We start from the raw sequence: 26,621 nt of genomic DNA, 5'->3' as shown, positions 1-26,621 counted from the left end.
ATTAAGAAAAAAAATAGCCTATTAGACAAGGCAAAATATCTTAAAAGTAAAATTCAAATCAGTCACCATACAGAGCAAGAGTTCTCAAACCTTTTTGCAAAGGAGTATTTTTTTCTTCATAATTATAATAGTGACTAAGTCTACACTACAGTTTGTACTCCTAGTAGCCACTGGAGATAGGAACTTCTGGGATCAGTTTTTTTTCTGGACTCTGGTTGTATTAATTAAACTAGTAATCAAATAGAAAATAAATGAAATCATAAAACTTAAACAATTTAGCCACAATTTATTAAGTAAAAAAAAATAAAGCAGAAAGAGCCTTATAAAATCAGTTTTTTTTCCTCAAATTCATTTTTATTGTTTTCATATTAATTATTTTCCTTATTAATTTTTCTGAATTCCATTTTAAGGGTTGAAATACATTTGAATAATCTAAAACCATGTCTAATAAATTTAATTCATAAATGATAATTCGTACATATTTTTTTTCTGTATTTATAATTTAATACAACTTTATTAACATAAAAGGTGGTAATCAATATTAACATTAACAATTCAATTTTAAAATGTAATCAAATGAAAATGTAACTATTTATTTTATTTGTTGGCAAATAAAGTGATGTACAACTGAGATTTACTATTAAAATGAATAAGAAAAATAGTGTGATTACTCCTTAAAAAGTTTTTAATAATTGTATTATTATTATTTTTATTACTTTCATAAATACATTATACTGTACTAAAGTAATACATTTCTCTTAAATTTAAGTGCAGAACTCTTTTTTAAAAATTTAAATTTTAAAAATTAAAAAAATAAATTATTACACAACCTTAACAACAAAAGAAGGTGATGCTTATAAAGCAGTGTTTATGCTTATACTGATGCTGGTGATGTTATCAGATTTCTTTACTTTCAGCTCAGTTGTATTTTGTATAACCAGTCACAAAAATGTCAATGCCTTAAGGGCTGGGGAAAGTAAATTTTCTCTTTTTCTCTAGTTTGCTAGGGAGATGATGAACAAACTTGAACAGAACAAACGGGTCGAACTGGCTTTTTTTTATTTATTTTTATTTTTTTGTTATCACATGTCTTATTATGGAAGTATTATTAAAATCTTGATGTCAGCTGGTCAATGTTAGTTTCATTCAGTTTTTGATGTGCATATTCTTTTTGCATTTTTGTTCCAAAGTCCAGAGATTAAATTCTTCAATATTTTTTATATACATGTATGTAGTGAGTTCGTAGGAGGAAAGGAAGAGGACAAAGGGTCGGATGGACTGCTGACAATATTTTTAATAAATCAAAGTAATCGTTACAAACACCAATGGTGACTTTTATTTCAACACTCGCCGACTCTATCGGGAAATGCTTCCGGTTGACTCCTTCCGGTGGTAAGCAGTCCGTCTCTCTCTCTCTCGACTGCTTCTGTCTCTCCTGGCGTTTTAAACTCTCTCCACGTCAACTGCTGAAACAAGACACAGGTGTTGTCTGACGCCCCCCTCAGAGATCTCAGGACGGCCCTCAGATGCTGCATATGCCGCTACAAATCATTACTAAATATAATGATATCATCTAGGTAGGCAGCCGCATATGCAGCATGAGGTCACAGAATCTTATCCATGAGGCACTGAAAGGTGGTCGGGGCTCCGAACAACCCAAATGGAAGGGTAACAAATTGGCGTAATCCAAACGGCGTCGTTAAAGCTGTCTTTTCTTTGGATAATGGAGACAAGGGGATCTGCCAATAACCCTTCGTTAAGTCCAATGTCGAATAAAAGCGAGCCGAGCCTAGCTGATCAAGTAACTCGTCAACCTGCGGCATTGGATACGCGTCGAATTTCGACACAGCATTCACCAACTGACATTCCTCTTGGTGCAGGGCCGCGAGGGATGCGATGACATCCGCAATGGCGTGGATCATGGGCTCTGCATGGCGGCGGCACTCCTTCTTCCTTTCCCGGGTTTTGGCACCAGTGTAGTGAGTTCGTAGGAGGAAAGGAAGAGGACAAGGAGTCGGATGTACTGCTGACAATATTTTTAATAAATCAAAGTAATCGTTACAATCACCAATGGTGACTTTTATTCTGACACTCGCCGACTCTATCGGGAAACGCTTCTGGTTGACTCCTTCCGGTGGTAAGCAGTCTGTCTCTCTCTCGACTGCTTCTGTCTCCCCTGGCATTAAACTCTCTCCACGCCAATTACTGAAACAAGAGACAGGTGTTGATCGTTTCCGCCCAAACCACTCACTTAACGTTCGTCTCCTGATTCTCTCTCCTGCTGCAGAATTCGCTAAACCATGCCCCCCCCCCCCCCACCACAATGTATAAATATGATCAGACACAGACTGGTTGTAAAAAGTTGAACTATATTACTAAAAACACTCTTTTACTTACAGTTTTTCTCAGTCACTTTGGTACATTTCTCAAATCAAACTCACGATTGGCAAAAGAGTAAGTGCATTTCTCAAAACAATTTGTACAAAAAGCAAAACACCATGGATAACCTGCAAAAACCACTCTCTTACTCAAAATCCTTAGTTCATCTCTCAAAAGTAAATATCTGTGTCAATGAACATGTCAGTGCCATCAGAATGACAAGTCCTTGTGGCATTGTGTATGGATAAGACAGTCAAATTGTTTAGTCATGTTGTCATTATAACGGTTTACTCTGGAGGGATGTTCTGATGTAAACTATAGCAACATTTTGGATGAAAGTTACTGTATTGAACAGTATGCCATATGCTTATGTATGCCATATAATCATTTCAAAAGTACACATTTACACATTACTGTATGTGGGGTATTGACTGAAAGAGACTGGATTAAATTCCCAGTTACACTTTTACTAGTGGTCTGGCCAAAAAAAAGTTGTCCTCTGTCTATACAGTATAAGCTTTCCAACTGAAGATTCATGAGAATAACCTTTGAGCTATTTCAGAGAAATGGTTTATCATTGGTTTATCATCTACATTCTCTTCATTAGTAAATATCCACTTGCACAATTCATGCCAAATTGACAAAAAGTCAATAATAATAATGTGTAAAAAAAAAAAAAAGTGTGCTTGGCAGTTTATGACAACTAGATTAACCATTTTGCATTTAATGACTTATACGATGAACTAAAGACTAGATGTTTTGAGGGGTAGGACTATTGCACAGAAAACTATATAATACACTTTGAGCAACATGACATTAGCAACTGATAATGTACGAAACAACAGAAAATTGTACATAATCATTTGCATGGATGTACCAAAGCATTTGCAACTTGTTCAAAGAAATGAGAAACTGCTTTTTTGATGTTCACAAGTGACACTGATGTGATAATTGAACAGGTAGTTTTGAGAATTCCAATTCTGATCTGAGAATGTACCAGAATTGGAAGTGACTGAGCAAAATAGATATTTGTTATAGATATAGATGTTTAGGTAATAAAATGCTTACTAGAATTGTCCTGTTTATAGTATTATTAATTTTTCAGGTTTAAATTTAATCATAATGTAGCATAATTGTCAAAAGAGATATGTGATAAAGTGAGCAATACTACTATGATCAGACCAAGTTTCAGTTCTCTAAGACTTACGGTCTGGGCTGCACGATTAGTTTTACTGGCAAAGAATAATAATAATAGTAAAAAAAAATAAAAATCCTTACAATTACAATGTCTGTATAATTTAAGTGGTAGTTCTTGACTAAATGTGATTTTAAATATTCCAAAAAATATTTTTAAACTATCTGAAGTGAAACATGAGAAAATAACTATATAAGTGCTAGAATAAGGCACTGAGTCTAATTTCTAATATTTAAAGAACAGTTGGATTGTTAGCAGTGATCCTAGAGGCAAAGTTGTTCAGAATGAGAGGAAATCTATCATATGAAGATCTGGTGTCTGTGTGAATATATGAACATGTCCTACAATCTGATGTCATTTTCAATAGAAATATTGTGTTTTTGAGGCCATTTTTAACTGTTATAGTGCCACACATCGTTCAGTCTCCATGAAACTTTGCATGCTTGTTAAGAGTCATCTGACACATGTTTTCACCAAGTTTCATAAAGTTTTGAGTTTTTGTTTAGGTTTAATAGGCTTTTTTGGTATGTTTAGCCACACCCCTTTTCTAAATGACCCTGTTATAGGTAACTAAAGTACAAAATTAAATAAAAAAATCTGTAATTATTGATCTAGAGAGTCTAGAGAATCATGTTGCCATGGTTTTATCGAGACTGTGCAAAAATCCTAATTAAAGTAGGTTTTTAACATAATTGAGAATAACTAATGAACCATTTGATTGGTTCAAATCAGCCCCCCAGTGGCCGAATTCTTTAAAAATTCTTACAGACCTTCAGAGCCAGGAGTTGAACATGCCCACCACGTTTCGTTCTGGTCAACCTCTGTTAACCATGTCTAATAGGTGTTTAATCTTCTTTGGTCAATGGCGGCCTTGTTTGTCCTTATAGACACTGCATACCAATTTTCAAGTTTATTGGACAAACGGTTCAGGTCATACATGTGTACCGAAGATAGCTAAATTGAACAATTAGCTAAAATTAGCATCAAACGTTTAGGTTTTTCGTACAGTATGTGACAGCGAGTTGATATTTCAACTTTTTTATATGTCATAACTGATATTCACTGTCCGGAGAATATTTCTGCAGTCGTCGGGTTCCGGGCGAAAAACCTAGATAAGTGTTAGTGTTTTTTTACGCTGTAGCATCCCCTTTTGGCTGATTGTGCTGACAAGTGTTTGGATCTGAGTAGTGTTCAATACTACTATGATCTGACCAATTTTCAGTTCTCTTAGGACTTACGGTCTGGGCTGCACGATTAGCTTTACTGGCAAAGAATAATAATAATAGTAAAAAAAATCCATACAATTACAATAGGGTTTCAGCACTACGTGTTTGAACCCCTAAACATACATATTTTCAATTAACTAAGACACGTACACCCATTTTCCTGTTATTCTTTTTGAAATTTAGTTAGACAATCAAATGGCAACAAGGTTGCCTATGGAGATGAAGTGAATAGATTGGACAACAATTTGTCTCTTAACATCAAAAAGACAAAGGAGCTAGTAATAGACTTCAAGATACATTGAGTGTAACATCAGCCCTTGGAAATAAAGGGAGAGGAGGTGCGAAGAGTGTCCAGTTTTAAGTTCTTGGGCATCTGTGTTAGTGAGGACCTGAAGTGGACTGTTAACACTGCTGCTCTTGTAAAAAAGGCCTAACAGAGACTTTACTTTACTTGAAGAAAGGCCCATCTCTCTGCCAGACCGTAGAAGTCGTTATACCACTCTACAGCAGATAGTATACTAACATACTGCATTAAAGTCTGGTACGGAATATTATTCAATGGCTGAAAGAGCTGCACTGGAAAGGGTTATTAAAAAAGATTATCAGACTTTCACTACCCCTCTTGAAGACTTCTACAGGCTTCGCTGTCAGAGCAGAGCCTGTACTATTATCAAGGACAGCACTCACTCTTTTCACAATCTGTTTGCACTAGTGCCATCTGGAAGACACTACAGAGCTTTAAAGACTCACACCTCCAGATTCAGAAACAGCTTTTACCCAACAGCCATATTCAAACTGAATTCTTTCTTGCCCGTTTTTCTTTCTTCATAACTACAGGGCTCCAGACTGCGACCAAATGGTCGCATTTTGCGACCAAATTTTGAGAGTGTGCGACTGAATTTTACATCCAGTCGCACATGTGCGACCAGTAGATTTGCACACGCACGCACGCAAACACACACACACACTTGCACACACTCGCGTCTCATTGAGTGATGCCTGTCTGTGAGGCGGCAAATGCGTGTGAGAAGAATAGGGAATGGCCACTGTAAGTGGCTAAAATGTGTGGAGGGGGAGGGGCCTAGAGATAATTGAGCGGGCGTAAACATCTGTGGGAAGGAAACTGAGACAAATATCATCACAACCTGATATGTGCGTGCGTCTGAGCTATGAGCAAGCGAACTATTGATTCGTTCTTCCGACCTGCGGCTAGTGTACCAGTGCCAGAGCCTAGTGTCACCGTCAGATGATGATTCAGAGTCAGAGGTTGGTGTGGCTAAAAAAGTCCGCACCAGGGCCGGCCCGTGGTATAGGCAAATGCTAAGGGCGCCACTCATCCATAGGGGCGCCAGAATGAGTGAACGAGTGATTTTTTTTTTTTTTTTTTTTTTACATATTTTTTTTTATAATAGGCTACTATTTAAAAACCATTAATTCAAAACACTTCCAAATAAAGCAAAAAAAAAAAAAAAAAAAAAATCCGGCTCTTCAATCTTCCCCCGCCCATCGAGTGCTTGAAGTGTGTCAGAAACAGAGTGCGCGCACGATCAGTTGTTGGTAATTTGTTGTGTAGCGTGCCCGACGCCGCATCCAATGTATACAGCACTGCTTTTGTTAACACACAGCTCGTAGAAACGGGCCTGGCAGCTCGCGCCAGTTCTAGACACGGTGAAAGTTTCCTGATTGTGACGGAAGGCCGAATTTACATGACACATTATAAATGAGCATAGTCTGCGATAGATACAGTGCCAAAAAGAAGAGAAGAGGATAAAGACAGAGGTAAAGAGATGTAGTGAAATAGCAATTTATTGCATAGGAGTAAGAATATACTATAATTTCATGGCAGTTATTTTTACCTTAAACTTAATGTTAGCAGTTGTTCTGAGATCTGAGTCCCCAGACTGTGATTTTGTACAATCAGTTTTAAGACGCATTTTTTATTATCACTTTTTGTTTTGTTTTTTTTTTTGTTTTTTTACTTTACAGTTGTGCAGTTTTGGGGGGATACAGTACAGGCCAAAAGTTTGGAAACATTACTATTTTTAATGTTTTTGAAAGAAGTTTCTTCTGCTCATCAAGCCTGCATTTATTTGATCAAAAATACAGAAAAAATGTAATATTGTGTTATATTATTACAACTTAAAATAATTTGTTTTCAATTTATTATACTTTAAATTATCATTTATTTCTGTGATGCAAAGCTGAATTTTCAGCATCATTACTCCATTCTTCAGTGTCACATGTGACATCCAGTCTATCACATGATCCTTTAGAAATCATTCTAATATGATGATTTATTATGAGTGTTGGAAACAGTTCTGCTGTAATGTGTGTGTGTGTGTGTGTGTGTGTGTATATATGTATATATATATATATATATATATATATGCATGAGGCGCCAGGTAAAATCTTGCAAATTGGTCAGGGCCGGCCCTGGTCCACACTCACCATTTTCGAGAAGACTGGCTGTAAGAATTCAGATGGCTGAGGTACTATAATTATTAGAACTACTTTTCACCAAATACAAAAGCCAGCTCGACCTTCAAAGGAAGAATGGCTTAAAACTTAACGAAACATACAACAACGATAAAGCATGCACACAAACTTTTTTACTATGCACATTTTTTATTCTGAGTGTATGGAATTTTGTTTACTATTTGTACTGTCATGACAGCGATGGTGCTGTCAGTTTACCTTGTTGCATCTTCAAAAGTGCAGAATAAAATGTGACACTGAATTTGAAACGGCACATTGTAATTTCTGCATCTATTATTAAAGTATTTATTAGTAATACAGTGGAAATTAGTAGATTTGGTTAGCATGTTGATTTACGGTGTGCGCCCCTAAATTTTCTGGTTGTGCCCCTAAAATTTTCAGTTGGGGGCCACTGTGCTCCTAGTGTAAAAAGTTAGTCTGGAGCCCTGAACTACCTTTAAAATTATGAAAGGATGGACTGTGTCACATGACTGCAATGAAATCCACAAATCATTTTAATATTGGTTGAAATTGGAGACAGTTTTTGTGGATTGAGTGTTCTGTTTCTTCATGTTATTCCTGACAGACTGGATGATGGTGAGATCATATCTCTGTATATGCACTTGGGAGGAGCGCTCTGAGACAGCACACCATATAGGCATACCATTCATTCTGCTTTATTATCTGTGAGGCAAACTCGTGAATTCTTTTGTGGTAGCAACACCTGATAAAGATAACATGATACAATAGTAATATTGAAATACATAAGCAGTTTCATATACAAGACATGATCTCATTCAGGAAGGTAACCCTCTTAGCTTCATGGCGGAAAAACAGGTAGCACCTTGTGTGTGTATTATTAACCCAGGAGATATTAATACAATATTAATTATTATATCAATGTGACAGCTTGTGGATTTCAGAATATGGTTTTACTTTAGCTATTTGTGTTAATGGTTTTGAAAGCATTAACCTTTATTTGGAGACTATTAGGAATTCAATTGTATTGTTATTTGGGTAGTACTTTATTTTACAATCCTGTTCGACATCTACATGCTCTAGTAATGACAATACTAACCTTGAACCTACTCCTAAACCTAACCCAACTAATTACCACATATTATCTTATACTGTCTTAGGTAAGAACACTGTAATTACAGGTAAGCGCAAATAAAATTAAATCAACAAAAAAATCTATATTAATACCGAAATTGTTCGGATGATATCATGTGTAAACTATAATATAGCCTATCATGTTCTGTACTGGTCAAAGGCCAACACATCACCTCTTGTGAGACTCATACTTGTATGAATGTGCTGTCTAAATATTATTATATCCTGAAATAATATCCTCATTGCTGGGCATTTAAACCCTGTCAGCTGCATAACATGCAAAACCTGTTTTTGTGGTGCGTGCAAAGAAAATTGTCTCGATTTTGTTTTCTCTTCTGACTGAATTAGTGCTAATATTGTCAATGTCTGAATTGCTAACAGTCTTCATAATCATTCAAATCATCTACATATCATATACCAACACTACAAACCATTTATTATTCATAGAAAAATTGCTCATTGTGAGTTTCTGCCTTGAAATGCAAATAATAACATATTAACTTTAGATTGAGTTAATTAGAATGAATGCATGTGTGTTTTGAATGAGAAAATGGCTAAATCTATGCTTTATGAGGATAGATTTCTACAGCCATTTGCAGAAAACATTAAAGCAAAAGTAACAAGTAATGTTTGGACTGGCAGAATCAGATGTTTAAGCAATCAAGGACATTTTACATACCATTCTTATTATGAGCAAAGAACATTCTTTTAATGCGGAAAGACAATTCTTGTTAAAGCGGTATAATACATTGCCTGTGGGCAAAAAGATAGATGTGTTAATCACTGCAATTATGATCCAATCCTAAATTCTTAAATCTAAATGGCAACTTTTTGGCCAATCAGTGTAAAATATATAATTTATAGGCCCATTTAAATTAAAGATCGATAACTTGAAAATAGTCTGCTGAACTTCTATTTCAATAAGCAAATCTAAAATTCTAAGCTTCCCTAACAGGCAAGCTGGTTTATTTACACAATTTTTTGCCTTTGAGTGCCTTTGTTAAGACTTTGAAGTTTGTTTTCCCGACACTCGACAATGACATCTTCTAAATAAAATAAGGTGAACAAATATTTGAGGACACAAATTTTTCTTTTCTTTTCTTTTTCATTTGTTTACTAAAGAAATAATGACCAATGTGACCTAAATAGTTACTTTTTCACAGTTTCTGAACAAAGACAAGAAGCATGTTTATTCAGGTGCAGTTAGTAAAATGCCATAGTAAAGTTGACGCATAGTTGGCCTAACACATCTATTGCTTTTGAAGCAGATTAACTCATTTGTAATGTTGAAATGTTTCAGAAGAAACCAATTTAATTTGATTTCTGTTCTCTATTATGTACAATTTGCCATTTAATTTAGCTATGGCAGAATATCTAAGAGTTAAGAACAGTCCATCAGTAAATCGCTGAACTATCAAAAAGAATACTCAAATTACAAAAAAGCACTCAAATTAACTCAAATATTCACTCACATATAACTATCCAGCATATAATTTCAAAACTGTAAAATAAAAAAAATAAAAAATTAATAAATGCTCCCCCACATCTCGAAAGATCCCACTGTAGACTTTTACATTTCGTAAAGAGATTGCCAGAGGTTCAATTGCTAACGCAAAAAAGCATCGGCGATGATGGGCAGCCTAGTCTAATAAGAATGTTCAAACATAAAGCAATCAGACCTTAATTTATTAGTCTGTACTGATGACATTGGGGATGCATAAAGAAGCCTTATCCATGAAATAAATGTAGTTCTAAAACCAAACCTTGACAGGGCCGAGAAGAGATAATCCCACTCAACCCTATCAAAAGCCTTTCAGCATCCAATGAAATAAGGATTTCTGAATAAGATCTTGCGTGAGAAGAGTATATTATATCAAATAATCAGCGAATGTTGTGAACCGTCTATTTTTGATGAAACCTCTATGATCTTCATTTATTATTTTTGGGAATATATCTTCTAACCTAATTTCCAGTATTTTTGCTAATATTTTGTTGTCACCATTTAGTGAAATCACTGGCCTTTATGATGCTGGAACAAGTGGGTCCGTTCCTTTGTTATGCAGTAAAGAAATGGATGCTTGGTAAAATATGGCTGAAAGAAGATCCCATAATGTTTCAATAAAAACAAGTAGAATGATGGGGTGATGTCAGCAAGGAACATCTTGTAAAATTACTGGGAAACTTGATCCTTTGCTGTTTGCTTACAGAGTTGGGCATGGAGTTGAAGATGTCAACCTCCCTCTCTGATCTTTTAAGGATTATAAATGTGGCGAGTAAAATAATTGGTTAGAGACAAATACCTCTCACTGATCTCTATACTAGGGCATCAAAAGAAATCCTCTATTATCATCGGAGACTCTTCTCATGCCCTGCATACTTTCATCTGGCAGTATAAAGTATAAAGTGCCTTTAGTGTAAAAGGCCAATTATACAAAGACCTTTATCCCAACTACCAATGGTATTTTAAACAGGATCTTCAGATGTATTATTACAGTAAGTTGTGTTTTTATAGTGATATACAATGTTAAATGTTGCTGTTATGATAATAATAATGATAAATACTCAGGTTGCCTTTATTTTAAGTTGCATATCAGCTGAAGATCGATAAATGAATATGAATGAAATTTGATTTGAATGAAAATTTCATTTTCATATTCCTTCTAGAAGTTTTTAATGAAACATTAGAGAGGGGTCTTCTTCCAGCCATGTTTTACCAAGCATCAATTTCTTTAAATCTTTAAATTTAAATACATTTTCATTTTCATTTCAATATAATTTGCAGGACTATAATTGTGATGTATACAAAATATTCATAAACTGAAAGTATTCTAAGCATGTAATTTCAGGCTTGTGTTCAAAAATGCATGTAAATATAAAAGCAATGCTTCCTGGTCAAAATAGCTTTAGTGCAATTTAGATTTAAGAATTTAGTGTTTAGAGTTCCCATGAGTCTGTGTGTATTCAGGTTTAAGTCCCCACCAGGATATATGAAACCCACACACACACACACACACACACACACACACACACACACACACACACACACACACACACACACACACACACACACATATACAGTTCTGTTTGGAAGATTCCACTTGCAGGTAAACACTGACGCCATCTATCGCCAAAAGATACAACCTACACAAATGTAAAAAAAATAAATTTGGCTTGGTATTTTTCTTTTCTGAAGTAAATTGAGTAAATTCTCATAAAACTGTATAACAGTAAATTCTGTCATAGTGACAGATGCTGAAGGGTGCGGCGCACTTAAAGGTCAGCACTTTTACAGAAATGTAATGAATAAGAGGTGATATTAACTTGCTCTTTACTGATGTGGGAGGTTGGATAAACAGACTTAAAAAGAGTGGATAAATGTGCAAAGGTCTTACAGATAAGCTGTTGACAGACAAATACTTGTTAAGAACTAAGGTAATAAATGACACTGACAGATAAAGTTTAACTGAAACTGGTTGGATTGGTTTGTCTATGGGGTCATTTCATGTCGAATCAACCAAATTTCTAAACTTCCCCTAAAAACAACACAAGATTTTGTTTTCTGAAGAAAAACAAATATAAATAGAGAGGAAACCTCAAAATATTTAATGGCATGCATGTATATTCACGCTGAGTAAACAGAAATATAGATCAATTTGATAAATTGTTATATTTTACATTTTTCAACCCATGCAGTCGAAAACCAAATGTGCGTCACCTTGCACACAGCTAATACTAATGGAATATCTGAAGAACAAATAATACTGAAAGTAGAAATTTATCTTGTTTCCTTCTATCAAAAAAAAAAAAAATGCACAGAACATTCCTGTCTGAGTGCCACGAACACACTGAAATTGTCAGACTGAGGCACACTTACTTGCTCTCAGTAGTGCAATTATAAGATTCTATATCTGAATCTGTTTCAGTGATATTTGGAAGAAGGGATTTTGTTCAATTTAACTGATTCTGTTTTTAACCATCAATACTGTGTGCCATGTTCTACATTCCTAAAACCAAGGTTAACATTCTCATTTGGTGTGTCATCAGTCATGATTGGATAAACAAAATCTCATTCGGTTTTTAACCATTGAAAATGGGTAAAATTAAACAATTTTGACACGGAGCCTTGAGTTCTCCATATCTCTGGGGTTGAAATAAAGGGTCTTAAAAATTAAGATTCCAAAATAATATAGGAGCTAGAATATAAAATAATACTAAGATATGTCCGTTACAGGCACAGAAACTGTTGGATAAGAATATTTTTAGCACTTACACAGGTACGTTCTATGTAATCAATAAAGAGAAAAAAAAAGATACATTTCTAATTCAAACAAATTCTTCTTTATAGACGATATACACCAGATGTGTGCATGCAAACTTTGGGACTTGAATAACAGGCATGCATAGTTTGGCACTTAGACAGGTATGTTCCATGCAGTTGTTTTGATAGAGGAAAACAAAATATATACATATACATACATATACGTATATATATATATATATATATGAGCAAAGGTGGTTGGAAAAAATAAATCTGCATTGTTTATCCTTTCATTCAAAAAATTCACAAAATTCTAACCTTTCATTGAAGTAAAACAATTGAGAAAAGATCTCTGAAGTATATTCCCAATCATGTGTCTTTTTCTTTTAGTTCTTTGTTTTAGAACACCAGGGTGACTAGGAGCATGTAAATTGTCCAGCCATGACTTCATGTCTCACAGGATTATAAATATGAGGAATACAAAGGCCAAGTACCCCTTAATCATCCACCACAAGGTTTTACCTTTAGTAAAACTAAAGAATATAGTTCTGATCTGCAGAACAAGACTGTTGAGCTTCAAAAAATTTAAATAAAAATGGCTTTAAGAAAAGAGTTAAAGCATTGAAAATCTCCATTTCCACCAATTTCAGGGCAATAATTAAGAGGTTCCAATCAACTAAAGATGTTACAAATCTGCCTGGAAGAGGATGTTTGTCTATATCGTTCTAATGCAGAGTGAGGAGGAGAGGTGGAGTGGCTAAAAACTCACAGCTGGAGAATTGCAGAGATTAGGTGAGTCTTGCGGTCAGACAGCATAAAAAAATAATCAAAGAGCCACCACATGTTGTTCAGGAGGGTTTCAAGAAAAATTATCCTCGCTCATCCAAAAATTAACTCCAGCATATTAATTTGTCAGACACCATTGGAACTTAAAATAGGACTGGCTTCTATGGTCAGATGAAAAATAAAAAATAAAATAAAAAAACCTATTTGGCAGGAAGCCCCACCAGATGGCTTGGTACAAAAAGGTATAAAAAGTACCCCATGCCCACAATTTAATATACTGCTGGATCTTTAATGTTGTGGGTTTGTTTTACTGCCAGATGTTCTGGACATCTTATTCAGATACATGGCATCATTGTTCTATAAAATATCAACAGACAAAAAAATAGAAACCTGACTGCCCTTTGTTAGAAATCTTATAATGGGCCATGTTTGGATCTTCTATCAGAAGAGTATCCAAAACAAATATCAAAAGCAACACAAAAATTAGTAACTGAGCACAAAATGAAGCTTCTGCCATGGCCATCCCAATCCAGAGATTCTGCATGAATGAATGGTCTGTGATATGATATTTTATCAGGTGTTCTCCAAACTCTTTAGGCATTATAGGAGAAAACTCAGAGCTGTTACTTTGGAAAAGGATGTTGCAATATTTGGGTGCCAATAATTGAGGCCAACATTAAACTAGAGAAAGTATCCATTTCACAATAAGATTTTCCACACACTTTCAATTGTTTTACTTCTATGATAAGTCAGAATTTTGTGAATTTTTTTTGAATGAAAGATTAAAAGGATAAACAATGTAGATTTATTTTCACAGCTGCCTTTGCTCATATTTGCCAAGCATGCCAATATTAGTGGAGGGCACTGTTTAATCCTATTTGGTCAAATAACAAAAGAAAAACTACATGAGTCACTCTACACTGGATCGACCAGCAAGGAGATGCTGGAGATTTCATCAACATGAAATTTAATTCAAATACATGGAAAACACAGAAACTCACTGAAGACATACTCAAGATAGCAGATGGGAAATATGGGGCAGAGCTCACTATAAATACACAGACACTGATTGGGAACACTTGGAACCAAATTAACTACACTATTGGACACCTGGAACTGATAGAACTGAGGACAGGAACAGGAAAACCAAATAAGGGCATGGAAGCAAACATGTAGCACGTGGAGGTTAGAAAACACACACAGATATAGACCAACGCTACTTTTGCGTCATCGAAGGTTAACACCCCTTTTTGGGGGAAAACAAACGGATTCCCCTGATACAGAACTCGCTCTAATTTCTTGATAGCAAAAATGGCAGAAACATACACACTCTCTTTGCCGGCCGAGGACCGTGAGAGGTATTTAATGAAGCTACTGGATACAGTGTTTACAGAGGTTTCCCTTTGAAATGGTCGAAAACTGGATTAATAACCCCACGCAGTGGCCAAATATGGACATCTAATGTTACCATTATCTCGTGGAATCACCAAGTAACCTACTTTTGTCATTAACATACTCACAGTATGATAAACTAGACGATTAGGCCATGTCAAGAGGAGTCGGTGATTTACTTGATCATATTTCACTTGATACTCGTTAGAAATACGAAGCTGCTAGTAGCTACGTGATTAACGTTAGCTCTCATTAGCAGTGATGGGAATAACGGCGTTATAAATAACGGCGTTACTAACGGCATTACTTTTTCCAGTAACGAGTAATCTAATTGATTACTCTTCTCATCTTAATAACGCCGTTACCGTTACTGCCAAAAAATGCGGCGCGTTACTATAACTGATGATGAAGCTGTTTTTTTTTTTTTCATCAGACCAACTAGATCTCTGAGCGAGAGGCAAATACTTTTTTTTACTGTTCTTCCTTGGTTAGTGGGCAGAGCACGAGACAAGCGCATAAATGCTGACGATTGGCTGAGGTAGAGTAAAATTTCATTGTAAGCCAATCAGAGGTAGAGTTGGGCGGGTGTTCGAAAGCACGCATAGTAGTGATGGGAATTCGGCTCTTTTGACTCAGCTCACTGAAAAGAGCCGGCTCTTTGGCTCACAAACGGCTCTTTAAATGACTTTGACTATAATATTTCAATTTTTATTACATAATTATTTAATTTCTATAGGCTAAATTTGAAAAAATAGAGTTGGCTCTTCAGATATGCGAGCCAGCTCCCGAAGTTCAACTAAAAAAGCCGGCTCTTAGAGTCGGCTCATTCGCGAATCGCGAACGACTCATCAAAAGCTCATTCGCGAACGAGTCGATCCATCATCACTAACACTCATTCGCGAACGACCCATCATCGGACAGGACAGGACACACAACGAACAACACAAGCCAGTCAGTCAACGAGAGACAGGTATGGCGACGAGCCCAAATAATCCAAAAGTAGCCTTCTCTAAATGGAAGTATATACATTACTTTTTCCTTCAAGAAATTAAAGAAACAATAAAAGGAAATATCAAAAGTTCCCCAAAATCTATCGTGTTATTTGCATTGATCCACTATATAAACATAATATCTACATACATGCCATTTGATTGGAGGCTAGTCTCACTTTGTCCCACAGCAACTTTTTTTTTTTAGATGTGTGTACAATGTTTCATGTTTCTGTTAATAATGTATTGTATTAAGTGTCCATTTCATTATAATATTCAGATTTATCATAAATAATTGAACATGCACATGTATTTTAAGTTCCTTTAAAGAGGGGTAGAGGTGGGGTCACGTTTGAGCATTTAAAATTTAATTTTACTTGAAAGTAACGCAATAGTTACTTTCTTAAGTAACTAGTTACTTTAAAAATTTGTAACTGAGTTACTAATTTAGTTACTTTTTGGAAGAATTAACTAGTAACTGTAACTAATTACTTTTTAAAAGTAACTTGCCCAACACTGCTCATTAGGCATGCTACCTTGGCTGTTAACTGATTTTAAGTTTAAAATATTCGCAGGCTAGGACTAAACAATATAACTATTATACAATATCTGTTTGTAATTGTGTCTGACAGGGCTGTACACATCAGAAACAATGAAAAATAAAAGGTCCCTGGAGCGAGTTCTGTATCAGGAATCCGTTTGTTTTCCCCCAAAAAGGGGCGTTAACCTTCGATGATGCCAAAGTAGCGTTGGTATATCGAACAGAGTCTGACAACCTGATTTTAATTATTTTTATTCTTTTTTTTTAAAATACAGAGAGATTGGTAGTGGCAGTTAGAAGAGATAATTAAAGAGCCACATAGATGGGAAATCAAAAATTACCTGTATTACAGTGTATGATGTAGCTGTCCATCAGTGTAAACAATGTGCAAAGTAATTAAACCAAAAAGTACACGATTTATAAAGTTATTGGCTTCTAAAGTAAGGAGTCGACTCTGAATCGCTGAAACGATTCGTTACAAAAACGTCATTAAAATGAACTGTAACTCCGTGAATACTCAACGAAGAGACATGAGAGAGATATCTATAGAAAACTTGACATGTCTACTTTAAAACTAAACAAGTGCAACGCGAAAAACAACACGATGTCTGTTTTTCATGTCTCCCTTCGTTATATCTAATGCGACCACACCCCCGCGTTGAAAGCGCTATTCAGATTCAAACTGAAGTGCGCGGCTTGAATACACCCAGACAGAAGAAAAAGCAGCGAGACTGTTCAAGTTTTTTATTTTACCGTTTGCTTCGCGGTAAGAGGAATAAGACATAATTCACCCCAAACAGATGCTAACGCATTGTTTACCGTGAAGTTGTGTGCGGAACAACCAATCAAAACTATGTCAGTTGACCAATCAGAACACAGTAAGCAACCAAAAGGTGGGGTTTAAGGAAACTGAATCTTTTGAACAGCTTCGCGCGAACTGTTTGGGGATCTCTGAGAATTGAGGTAATTTTAAAATGATATTTTGACAAAATGACAATGTTTTTTATTGGATGGATTTAAACCTAATTTACAGGATTTATAAACAGTGATACACTGTAAAACCGAACAGTGAAATTAATCAAATGAAATTAGTTAATTGCACTCAAATAATAACGGAAGTTCATTGGACTTAATTTAAATAAGTTCTGTTAACTCAAAAATTTGTTGTAGTGAGGTGAACTTTAAATGATTGTGTTTTCTAGTTCCCAGCATGCTTTGCATGAGAAAAAATAAATTTAGAAATTAAGTGTTATTTTGTGTGTTTTTACACAAGATTAACAGAGGGACATAAGTTAATACATAAATGTTGTGTTATATTAGATTTTACAAAGGTTTATGTTATGTTGGATTTGTAGTGTTACCGTTGTGGTGAAGAGTAGAGCCTGTGGTTAGACTGAGGATGGACAGCAAAAGCCTAATTTTGAGTGTATTTCCCACATTATAGGAGTTGAAAAATAGATAAAATTATGAGTGAATTACTCCCTAATTATAAGTTCAGAAATATAATTATTTAAGATAACTCTGAGATAATTTAAGGCAACTGGAATTCAATTTTTTAAGTTTATGTAAACTTAAAACATTTAAAAACATCACTTAAATGTTTTTGTGTAATCTGTTACAAAATATTTTTTGAGTTCTGTGAGCTTATCAGGGTTTACAGTGTAGGAAGCTTAGAATTTTCATCTTATTGGCTCTTTAATTTATTGTAACTCCTATAGCAGTTGTTTAGTAGTATAGCAGTATGATACAAAGTGTAATGTCTGAAATGTACGTAATTTTTTTATTCAACCATAATGTATTTCCTTCACCAAAAAAATAAAAATAAAAAAGACGATAAAATACAAAACATTTAGACAGAGACCTCTGGTTAAGTGGACATCGAAAGACCCTATATGGAGTCTAGACACCAAAATAAACAATTTACATATTATTATTAAAACGTTTATTATTTATTATTATCTTATTATTTTTCTCCAATCAGTAATGGGAGGCACTGGCTTTTTCATTCTGTTTGTGTGTATATAGACGTGAGTTGTGTGTGTGTGTGTGTGTGTGTGTGTGTGTGTGTGTGTGTGTGTGTGTGTGTGTGTGTGTACTTAATACTTTGTGGAAATTCGTCCGAGCTATATATAAAGACAATAGAATAGAAGTCTATTCAATATTCCTAGATAGCTAGATAGCTTACGTAATCACACTTTGATTTTATCTTCCAGTCCCTCTCATGCAACGTGACTTTGAACACTTGCTTCTGACATCATCTGGGAAAGTAACAGCTAGATATTTCCAATCAGGTTTATCAGCTACCTCCTACATCCAAAACATGCGTCTGTCATGCAAGTGAGCATGATGTTCAAGCATGAAGAGCAGCAGCACAGCCAATGAGAATGATCCTGTTGCTGACTGTCAGGCGAATTGGAGGTGATTTAACTGGTTGAACTGAAGGGGATGCATTCTTTCCATTAGTCATCCTAAAAAGAGATAAACAGGTTCCTCAAGGAACTTCGAAGTAGAAGTGATGGCGGTTTTGTCATTAGAAAAGTGCTCTGTTACAAACAATATATTTAGATAATATTGTTTGTGACAATAAATAATTCAACATTATGTACAATAAGATTATTTTGAAGATTAAGGATTTTATTTAATTTTTTGTCTGCAGAACATTTTTAGTGATGCAGAACCATTTATTTTAATTATATATATATATATATATAGCAGAAACAGATTTTATAAGCTGTATTTACTGCAATACAGTGCTCAAATAACTGTAGAAAATAGCACGAATCCGAGAATGTGTGATTGTTAACCTAGGACTTAGTCAGCAAGAAGAAGCTTTTAACAATTATATTTACAATTTGCAAACCTCAAACAAAACTCAACTGCTCTGATTAATTTCATTAATTCAGTTGATGTTCCTAGCTTTTTGTTTTCTTGTGGTGGTATGTCACTTCTGCTATGCACTTCCTTATACCTTTTCTCAAGAACATTCTGAACACACGACTTCAGGTCAGTAGAGCCAGTAAATGTAATTAATTAATAGTAATTATTACTAAGTGCAGTTTTGTGATTGTGTGTGTGTGATTGTGTGTGTGTGTTTAGAGTGCCTTTTTGGTTGATTCAGATCATTTTAAGTGGTTTTCACATCAGTAAATTATGTGAATATGCACACCAGCCACTTGATTTCAAATCCCCTTTTTCTGTTGTAGAAAATCACAGGCAGCAACACCATCTAGTGTTGTTAGAGGAAGTGTTGTTATTTTTATTTTTTTTACACTTTGTGTGTGTGTGTGTGTGTGTGTGTGTGTTACTGCCCACAGCAAAAAAATGCTGTAAAGCAACTACGTTATAAAAATATACATAATAGGTTTCGGAAGCTTATTGGTCTGATAAAAGATCTCAAATTGAAAAGCTGAGAGGCATCAGATGTTAGGCTGTATTTCGATAGGCTTTCTTATAAGTATTGTTTTTTATTTATTTTGAAGTTTATCTGTTGTGTTGGTTCAAAGAGCAGCTGTGTGGTGAAGATGAATTGTATAGTAAGAGTTACAAGAATCCTCTTAAACGTACAGGAAATATGTTAGATCAAAACACTGGAATCCTAAGGAATATAACAAGGATATAAAAATTATAAATCTCTAAATTATTGAGAAGATTCTAGAAGGTTTATCGCCTAATTTCTTTTGACCACTAGATAGCACCGTCCTCAAACTGCTTCATTCTCTCTGGGTATGACAATAATGTCAGTTGCCAAGTTATGTTTGGGTAGGCCAATGCACTACAATGCATATCCCAAAATTATTTGTGCATGAAGCATTCAGCAAGTATTTTATACAGCTTACTTTTTTTTATTTATTAACAAAACACATAATATTTGAGAATTGTAACACAGAAGTTGGAATTATTGATTATGGTTAAGCAAAAGGATTACATGATTTTTATATAATCATCTATATACAGTGTATTCTAAGTACATGATTATACATACATTCCACATTTAGGCATTACGTTCAGGAAGTACTTGAAAAATAAATTAAATTCAAAAAAGTAGGTTGAGTGTTCTTAAAAGACATTCTAAATTTAATAACGACCAGCTAAGCTAAACTATTTTTCTTTGCAGTTTGTGGCATCTGAGAAGCTCAATATTTAGTGAATTAATGACTATTTCCTTCTTGTCCTTGGCCAGATGCACTAGTATTGCTTTTCTTTAAAAAAATGTTTTTGGTTCAGTTCTACTGTTATTAAACGCATAACCTTTATAATTCTGTTAAAAACTCAAGTTGAATTTGTGATGTCATTAGCAGACCTGTGATGCGTAGACTCTAGAACAATGGCTCTATTTTTGCTTTAGTGCGGGAAAAATGCAGTGATCCTCCATGGTTGTGATGTGCGTTGTTTAAATTTGGAGGCACATTCATATGTGCATTCAATCGTTTGGTTTATTTTCATCATTTACACAAGCAAACCTTTTTGATCACATCTTCTCTGTCATTATTTTCTGTGTTTTTCTTCACCAACACAATGCACTCCTTCGAGCAACATTGGTGTTCCGTGGTGACGATCTGTATAAAAAAAAGTTATTTTAGTGGAGGTGATTCTCTATTTGCATCAAAACTGCATAGTTTTTAAACAGTTTTTATCTATGCACTTGAACTATATGGACTCACAGAGATGGATTATTTTTCTAAAATTCTGTTTGTGTTCTTTAAAAAAAATAAAATAAATACAGCTGGAACAGCATGAGGGTGGATAAATGAAAAGAGATTTGAAAGGATTTCATTAAAAAAATAAATTATTTCTCCCATCCCATCTTAATATTTCTGTAAAATTGCTTTGAAACAATTGAAATGAACTGAAACGGCAGAGGCGAATATACTGGTCCAGAAACTACACACATCACTTCATGAAGGCTTTGTTATGAATAACTAGAGATCTGTCACCAGTTGGTGAGTGTACAGTATCTCACCCATGACTCTGGCCTGTAATCGAACTCGGACACTGCTGTCCCTTCTGCTTCTGTTGAGCAGGGTGAGTTCCTCTTGCACCACTCCCTCCTGCTGGGAGATGTACTCACAAACCACCCTCACTCCCCCTTAAGAGAGCACAGGAAGATGAATGGCAATGTGTGAAGTCAGTACAGATACAGTAGAGTACAAAGATAACATAATATGACAAGGGCAATAAAAAAGATGGGTAAAAGAAATAGAATAAGATTGGAAGACGGAAAACATCATAGAGAAATTATCACCTAACTGCAAAGAGCTTGCAGCTTCTTTTAGAATATAAATTGTATGCTCAGATACAGCAAACGTGCTTTGATTTCCCTAGCGATTCAACTGTGGCAAAAATGATACTACTATAAACACGTTAAGTGAGTTTCAAGCTAATGGAGAGATCGATGACAGACTGAAATATGAGTGTGACTATTGATCGTATCGTGATGTCTTGCTCTTGATGTTTTATTACCAGTCAGGTGTACAAGCATTCTTAGATCTACATTAACGGCTCTGATCGCGCTTACAATCTTGTTTAAATTGTTTTTAATTGTAATTGCTTAGTTTAAGCTATATGTATCTAGTTTTCTGAAACTTCTCATCATTTATGGAGTCAGGGAAGCCTAATGGATATTAATCTGGACTGTTTTCTTAAAGGGTTCTTGTTTAATCCCTAGCAAGACTAAGATGGTTTCAAGATCACAAGCATTGCTCATTAATCTTGTGCCCCGGAGCAGAGCACTTAACCCAGGTTCCTGTATGTAGCTTCAGTATAAAAGGTGTCTGTTCAACTAATGAACACCTTTTAATAGAGCTCATGTGAATAAATGAGAATGAGAATTCTATCGTCATTGTACAATATGGTATTTTATGGTATTTGTATTATTTTTGACAACATTCTGAGAAATAAAGTGCTCTTTGTGTTTATTAAATATAAGGAAATATCTATAAATTATTTCAAATATTGGTTAGAAATATAATCTATGTTTCGAAACATGATCTAATGTTTCTGGACATATCAAATACATTACATAAATATAATAAATGATAACATATTTATGGGTTATTTTCTGTATGCATTTTTAACATTCCTCCTACAAGTGCAACATGTATTTCGTAAAGCTTTTCATTTATTAAGGTGCTGTGAATTGTTATATATTCCATATTCTATTGTAAATGTACAGTACTATGGTATTTTGTGCATGCAAATCATTGTAAATGAAAAAAAAAGTAAATAAGTTGCATGTACAAATTTCATGTGTGTGCAACTAAACACAACGTTTCTGACATGACCATTATAAGCCATGAGAACACTATAAAAACATACCCTCAGGGCGTGGTGTAATGCGTGTTGCACGTAGTCGTGGTTTTGCAGTACTGCGGAGTGCGGGAGAAAGGCAGACATCTTTGCCTAGTGTTGGGATTTGCGGCAAAGAAAAGATGATTTCATATTTGTGATGGATCCTTAAAAATCCCACCTAGATACAGAATTTAGAGGTCAACAATTTCAGGATGCAACATCTTATATAGTTTTTTAATTTACTTATTTCATTTTTTTGTTTATTTTTTTTTTTTTGCAAAGCAATTTTTTTCACCTTAACAAGATATGCACCATCAGGTTCTAGTAGCGCTGCAATGACTTTATCCTGAAGCTTTTCATCACAGCTTTTGTTAATGGGAATGTCTTCATTGTCATCGGTGAAATGTACTCCACCTTTTGAAGTGGAGCCTGGCGAAGAGAAAACAAGGGTGGAGTTGAGAACACAGAGATGGATACTGGACCAGAAGATACATGCTGCAATGATTAATGCAGGCTGAACCCAGAGTGGGAGAGCTGTCAGAACAAACACACACTGGAAGTGTTAAAATACAATGAGAAAGGATAAATATATAATGCACATTTAGATGTTGTAAAGAAAAATCTAAATATTATTTAAAAAACAATTTATACACATTCAGATAGACGTTATGAACCCAGAAAAGACACTGACTTTTCCTTCCTGTTGCCATTTCAACATAAGGCCAGGGAAATCCAGGGATGATGATTGCGTCAATTTGATATCATCTCTAGTGAAAATGATCCCTGCAGAAGAACAGAAAATGCTGTGAATTATGTAATCTATGATCAGTTTGTAATGTTCTGTACTGTCCTATTCCCTATAGAGAGAGAGAGAGAGAGAGAGAGACAGCGAGAGAGTGAGAGTAAGAGAGATTTAAAGATATTAAGCTGCATGCAGGTTATTTCCTCAACTTCTAAATTATTAAATGGGCATCCCATGAGCATTCTTGATTTGCATTTCATTGGCTTTGCAGCATAGTCCTGCTGGGTTCAATGCCACAGGATGGAGGTCCCCCACAGTAGTAACTGAGCTTAATATGGCGAATCATCTGAGTTATCATTTATGAGGCCTGTAATTAGGTTTGGATGCTTGCTTGTTTGCCCCCAATCGGTTTTAGGCTTTATACTGACACCATTCAGCATAGGTACATGAATTGTACTTCTTTTGTTTCATATCAAATATGTTTATGTTTTATTTTATTCATTTTGAATTATGCTTCTCTCTTCCTCATACTACACAAATCCACATAATGGATTTTTTTCAAATCAGTCCCCTAACCATATGCTGCATGGAAGAAAAGATGCACATAACACATATAACATATATAAGATATAAGGTTATAGGCTATAAAGTAAACATATTATTATTGTTATTATTTAAGTGAGAACTGCAAGATACAGCTGGTCATGTGAACTCGTGATGGGTGGACCCGCTCCATGTAAAAAAAATAATAAATAAAAAACATTATTCTAGAATATATATATATATATATATATATATATATATATATATATATATATATATATATATATATATATATATATATATATAATTTTTGTCAAAATGGCTATGAATTTTAAAATGTGTGCACCTTTAAATAGCAGTTAAAATTGTTTTGGCGAATCATTGAATGGATCCCCAAAATTTTCAACTTGCAAGCTGTTTTTGTCATCACACAGCACACTGAGTTTTTGTACTATAAATGATGTAGGACTCTGTGTACTGTACAGACCTGCAGAGAGGTAAACCCTGATTTTTTCCCCCAGTAGATTTATTTGTAGATCATGCACGCAGATGGGACTCCAGGCCCATCCTGATTAATAGTGCCATAAACAACAATTTCACGTGAAAACCTTTGACTTTAATCGGTGTCATTACACCAGTTTAGTCAAGGTTATTTAAGAGATTGACACTCACATTCAAACCAAAGAGGCTTATGATACCGAGCTCATCCCGACTGACTTATTTCCATATATTCTTCCAAAGCACCCCTGCAAAATCACGTCAAACATGACGATAAGAAAAAGGCGGCTTATGCAACAATAATCGCTGAGATGGACGATGCAAGTTATAGAGATGTCTACATTAGATATAGGCAGTCCTTAGTAGTCCGCCTTTGACGGTCAAACAAACCCTTCGAAGGCAACGCCTGACGTATCGTTCATAATTTATTAAAGTATAGCGGTGTTAAAATGGGACAATATTGCGTCGCGTGCCAGTGTCCCGTTTGGCACAGCGAGAAAAAAAATCAACAATTCGACATTAAAAGCGTAAGTGGTTTGACCAAAATGTGCACATTTTGTATAATAATCATGCAGCTTATGTTTGACTTGTCGTCTAAAATCATAAATACACCTGGTGAAAAGTCTTCTGAAGACTGCTAGGCGCTTATTTTTTTTAATCACATTAAATATAAGCTTCTAGCACCCATTTAAGAAAAAAACGCCTGAAATTGTGCAGTGAGGGTAGCTTAAATGTGCACGTGGACATAGACTAGTTGAAAATCAAAATAATTTTAATAAAAAATTCACTGAAATCAAACTTACCTGTCTTACATGTACTGTAGCTACTGTACAGTGGATCAGGTTTGTGGCGTTGCCTGAAGCGCTGTGCTATCAGTCCCCTCGAACGCAGCGTGTGGAGGTCTGACGCTGCGCGCGGTCACTAAAAAGGAGCTACAGCCATTGGTTACTGTTGGTTACTTAACGTCTAGTTCTGCTTTTCTACCTCTCCATCATTGCACATGCACGAAATGTGGAGTCAAGACAAGAGGTCCGGGCCCGTGCCCCAGCTATGGCAAGCCGCTTTAACATTTAATCTATAATCCGCACTAGTATCTAATTTAACGTTACTAGTAATTATTTTTTAGATACTAGTATTTATACTATCTTTCCATTAAGTACTAATAACTACTTATCCATTAACTAGTGCTTATTCTTAAGGTACTAGTTTCTTTTGTAAAGTTTTTAGCCTTCGTTTTCATTAGATTACTATTACTTGTTACTAGTAACAGATTTAAAATTTTTGCCATTGACTTCTGGTGGTGATCCGTCATTGTGATATCAACTTTTCTGTTTTGACTAATATGTATTCCACTAGTGACTAGTACTTAATTTTTATTTACTAGTTCTCGTTAATTAGATACTAGTGCCTATTATTTAGACACTACTTATGTATTAGATACTAGTACTAGTGCCTATTAAATAGATACTACACATTTATTACATACTAGTACTTATTTCTTAATGTTACTAGTACGATTTGTTTTTAAATTGAACTGTAGCCATTTGGACTAGTCATAACTTAAGACAAGCTTTGTGTAGTAAATGTTCCTCTATTTGAACGCATGCTCGGGAATTTAGCTGCGCTCGCAGCTCTCTACCCGGACAGCACACCAAATACGCATAACCTTTATTTAATTAAAAGTAAATGTGAACTCGTGAAATAAACATGAGTCCATCTCAACCATCCAATCAGAGTCCACATGATAATTCAATACATTAATATGCAGAATTAATTAGATTGTTAAGTAAGGCTAACTGGCTTTGTATGTTAGCCTATTTGCTTATTGGTAAGCATGAAAAACAAGAAAAAATTTAAAACCTGTTGTCCAACAAAAGTATAATGATATGTTTTAGTCCAAATTCACTTCACAACAACAAGCCTTTGAAATAACGTATTATTTGTAATCTGACATGGTTTCATTAAACAGAATGTGGGAGAAATCATGCCACTTTATATTATTCTATAGAGGGATAAAGGCTATGTCGATTAGCATTGCATTATAAGTATACTTCATTCTTATAAAAATACCAGAGATGGCTTGAAGGGCACAGATAAAATCATTTATTGTTGCAATTATTGTTTATTTTCTTCATGTTCAATCAGTAAAACATCTATCTACATGTCATTCAGCTACTAGGCATCTACAGCTAAAGC

At 34.9% G+C, this 26,621-nt stretch overlaps 1 protein-coding gene across 2 annotated transcripts; it reads right to left on the bottom strand.

Annotated features, from left to right (window-relative positions):
* Window positions 1-1,276: 1,276 nt before the first annotated feature.
* On the bottom strand, window positions 1,277-25,416 carry LOC127948342 (UPF0687 protein C20orf27 homolog). Of its 2 annotated transcripts, XM_052544765.1 has the most exons (7): window positions 25,229-25,416; window positions 23,334-23,425; window positions 22,938-23,071; window positions 22,670-22,820; window positions 21,315-21,440; window positions 20,815-20,910; window positions 1,277-2,205 (listed from the first exon to the last, which is right to left on the bottom strand). In XM_052544765.1, exons 2-6 carry the CDS (start codon window positions 23,350-23,352, stop codon window positions 20,840-20,842), a joined length of 501 nt encoding a protein of 166 aa, XP_052400725.1. In that variant the 5' UTR covers window positions 23,353-23,425; window positions 25,229-25,416; the 3' UTR covers window positions 1,277-2,205; window positions 20,815-20,839. The 2 variants fall into 2 exon arrangements, with proteins under 2 accessions (XP_052400725.1, XP_052400724.1); XM_052544764.1 differs by lacking the exon at window positions 1,277-2,205 and having other exon boundaries at window positions 20,176-20,910; window positions 25,229-25,412.
* Window positions 25,417-26,621: the final 1,205 nt, after the last annotated feature.

Source organism: Carassius gibelio, chromosome B1 (assembly GCF_023724105.1).
Source record: "Carassius gibelio isolate Cgi1373 ecotype wild population from Czech Republic chromosome B1, carGib1.2-hapl.c, whole genome shotgun sequence".
In the NCBI taxonomy this organism is placed as follows: Eukaryota; Metazoa; Chordata; class Actinopteri; order Cypriniformes; family Cyprinidae; genus Carassius; species Carassius gibelio.
The sequence above is the reverse complement of the archived record's forward strand: the minus strand, read 5'-3'. Positions and strand labels throughout refer to the sequence as shown.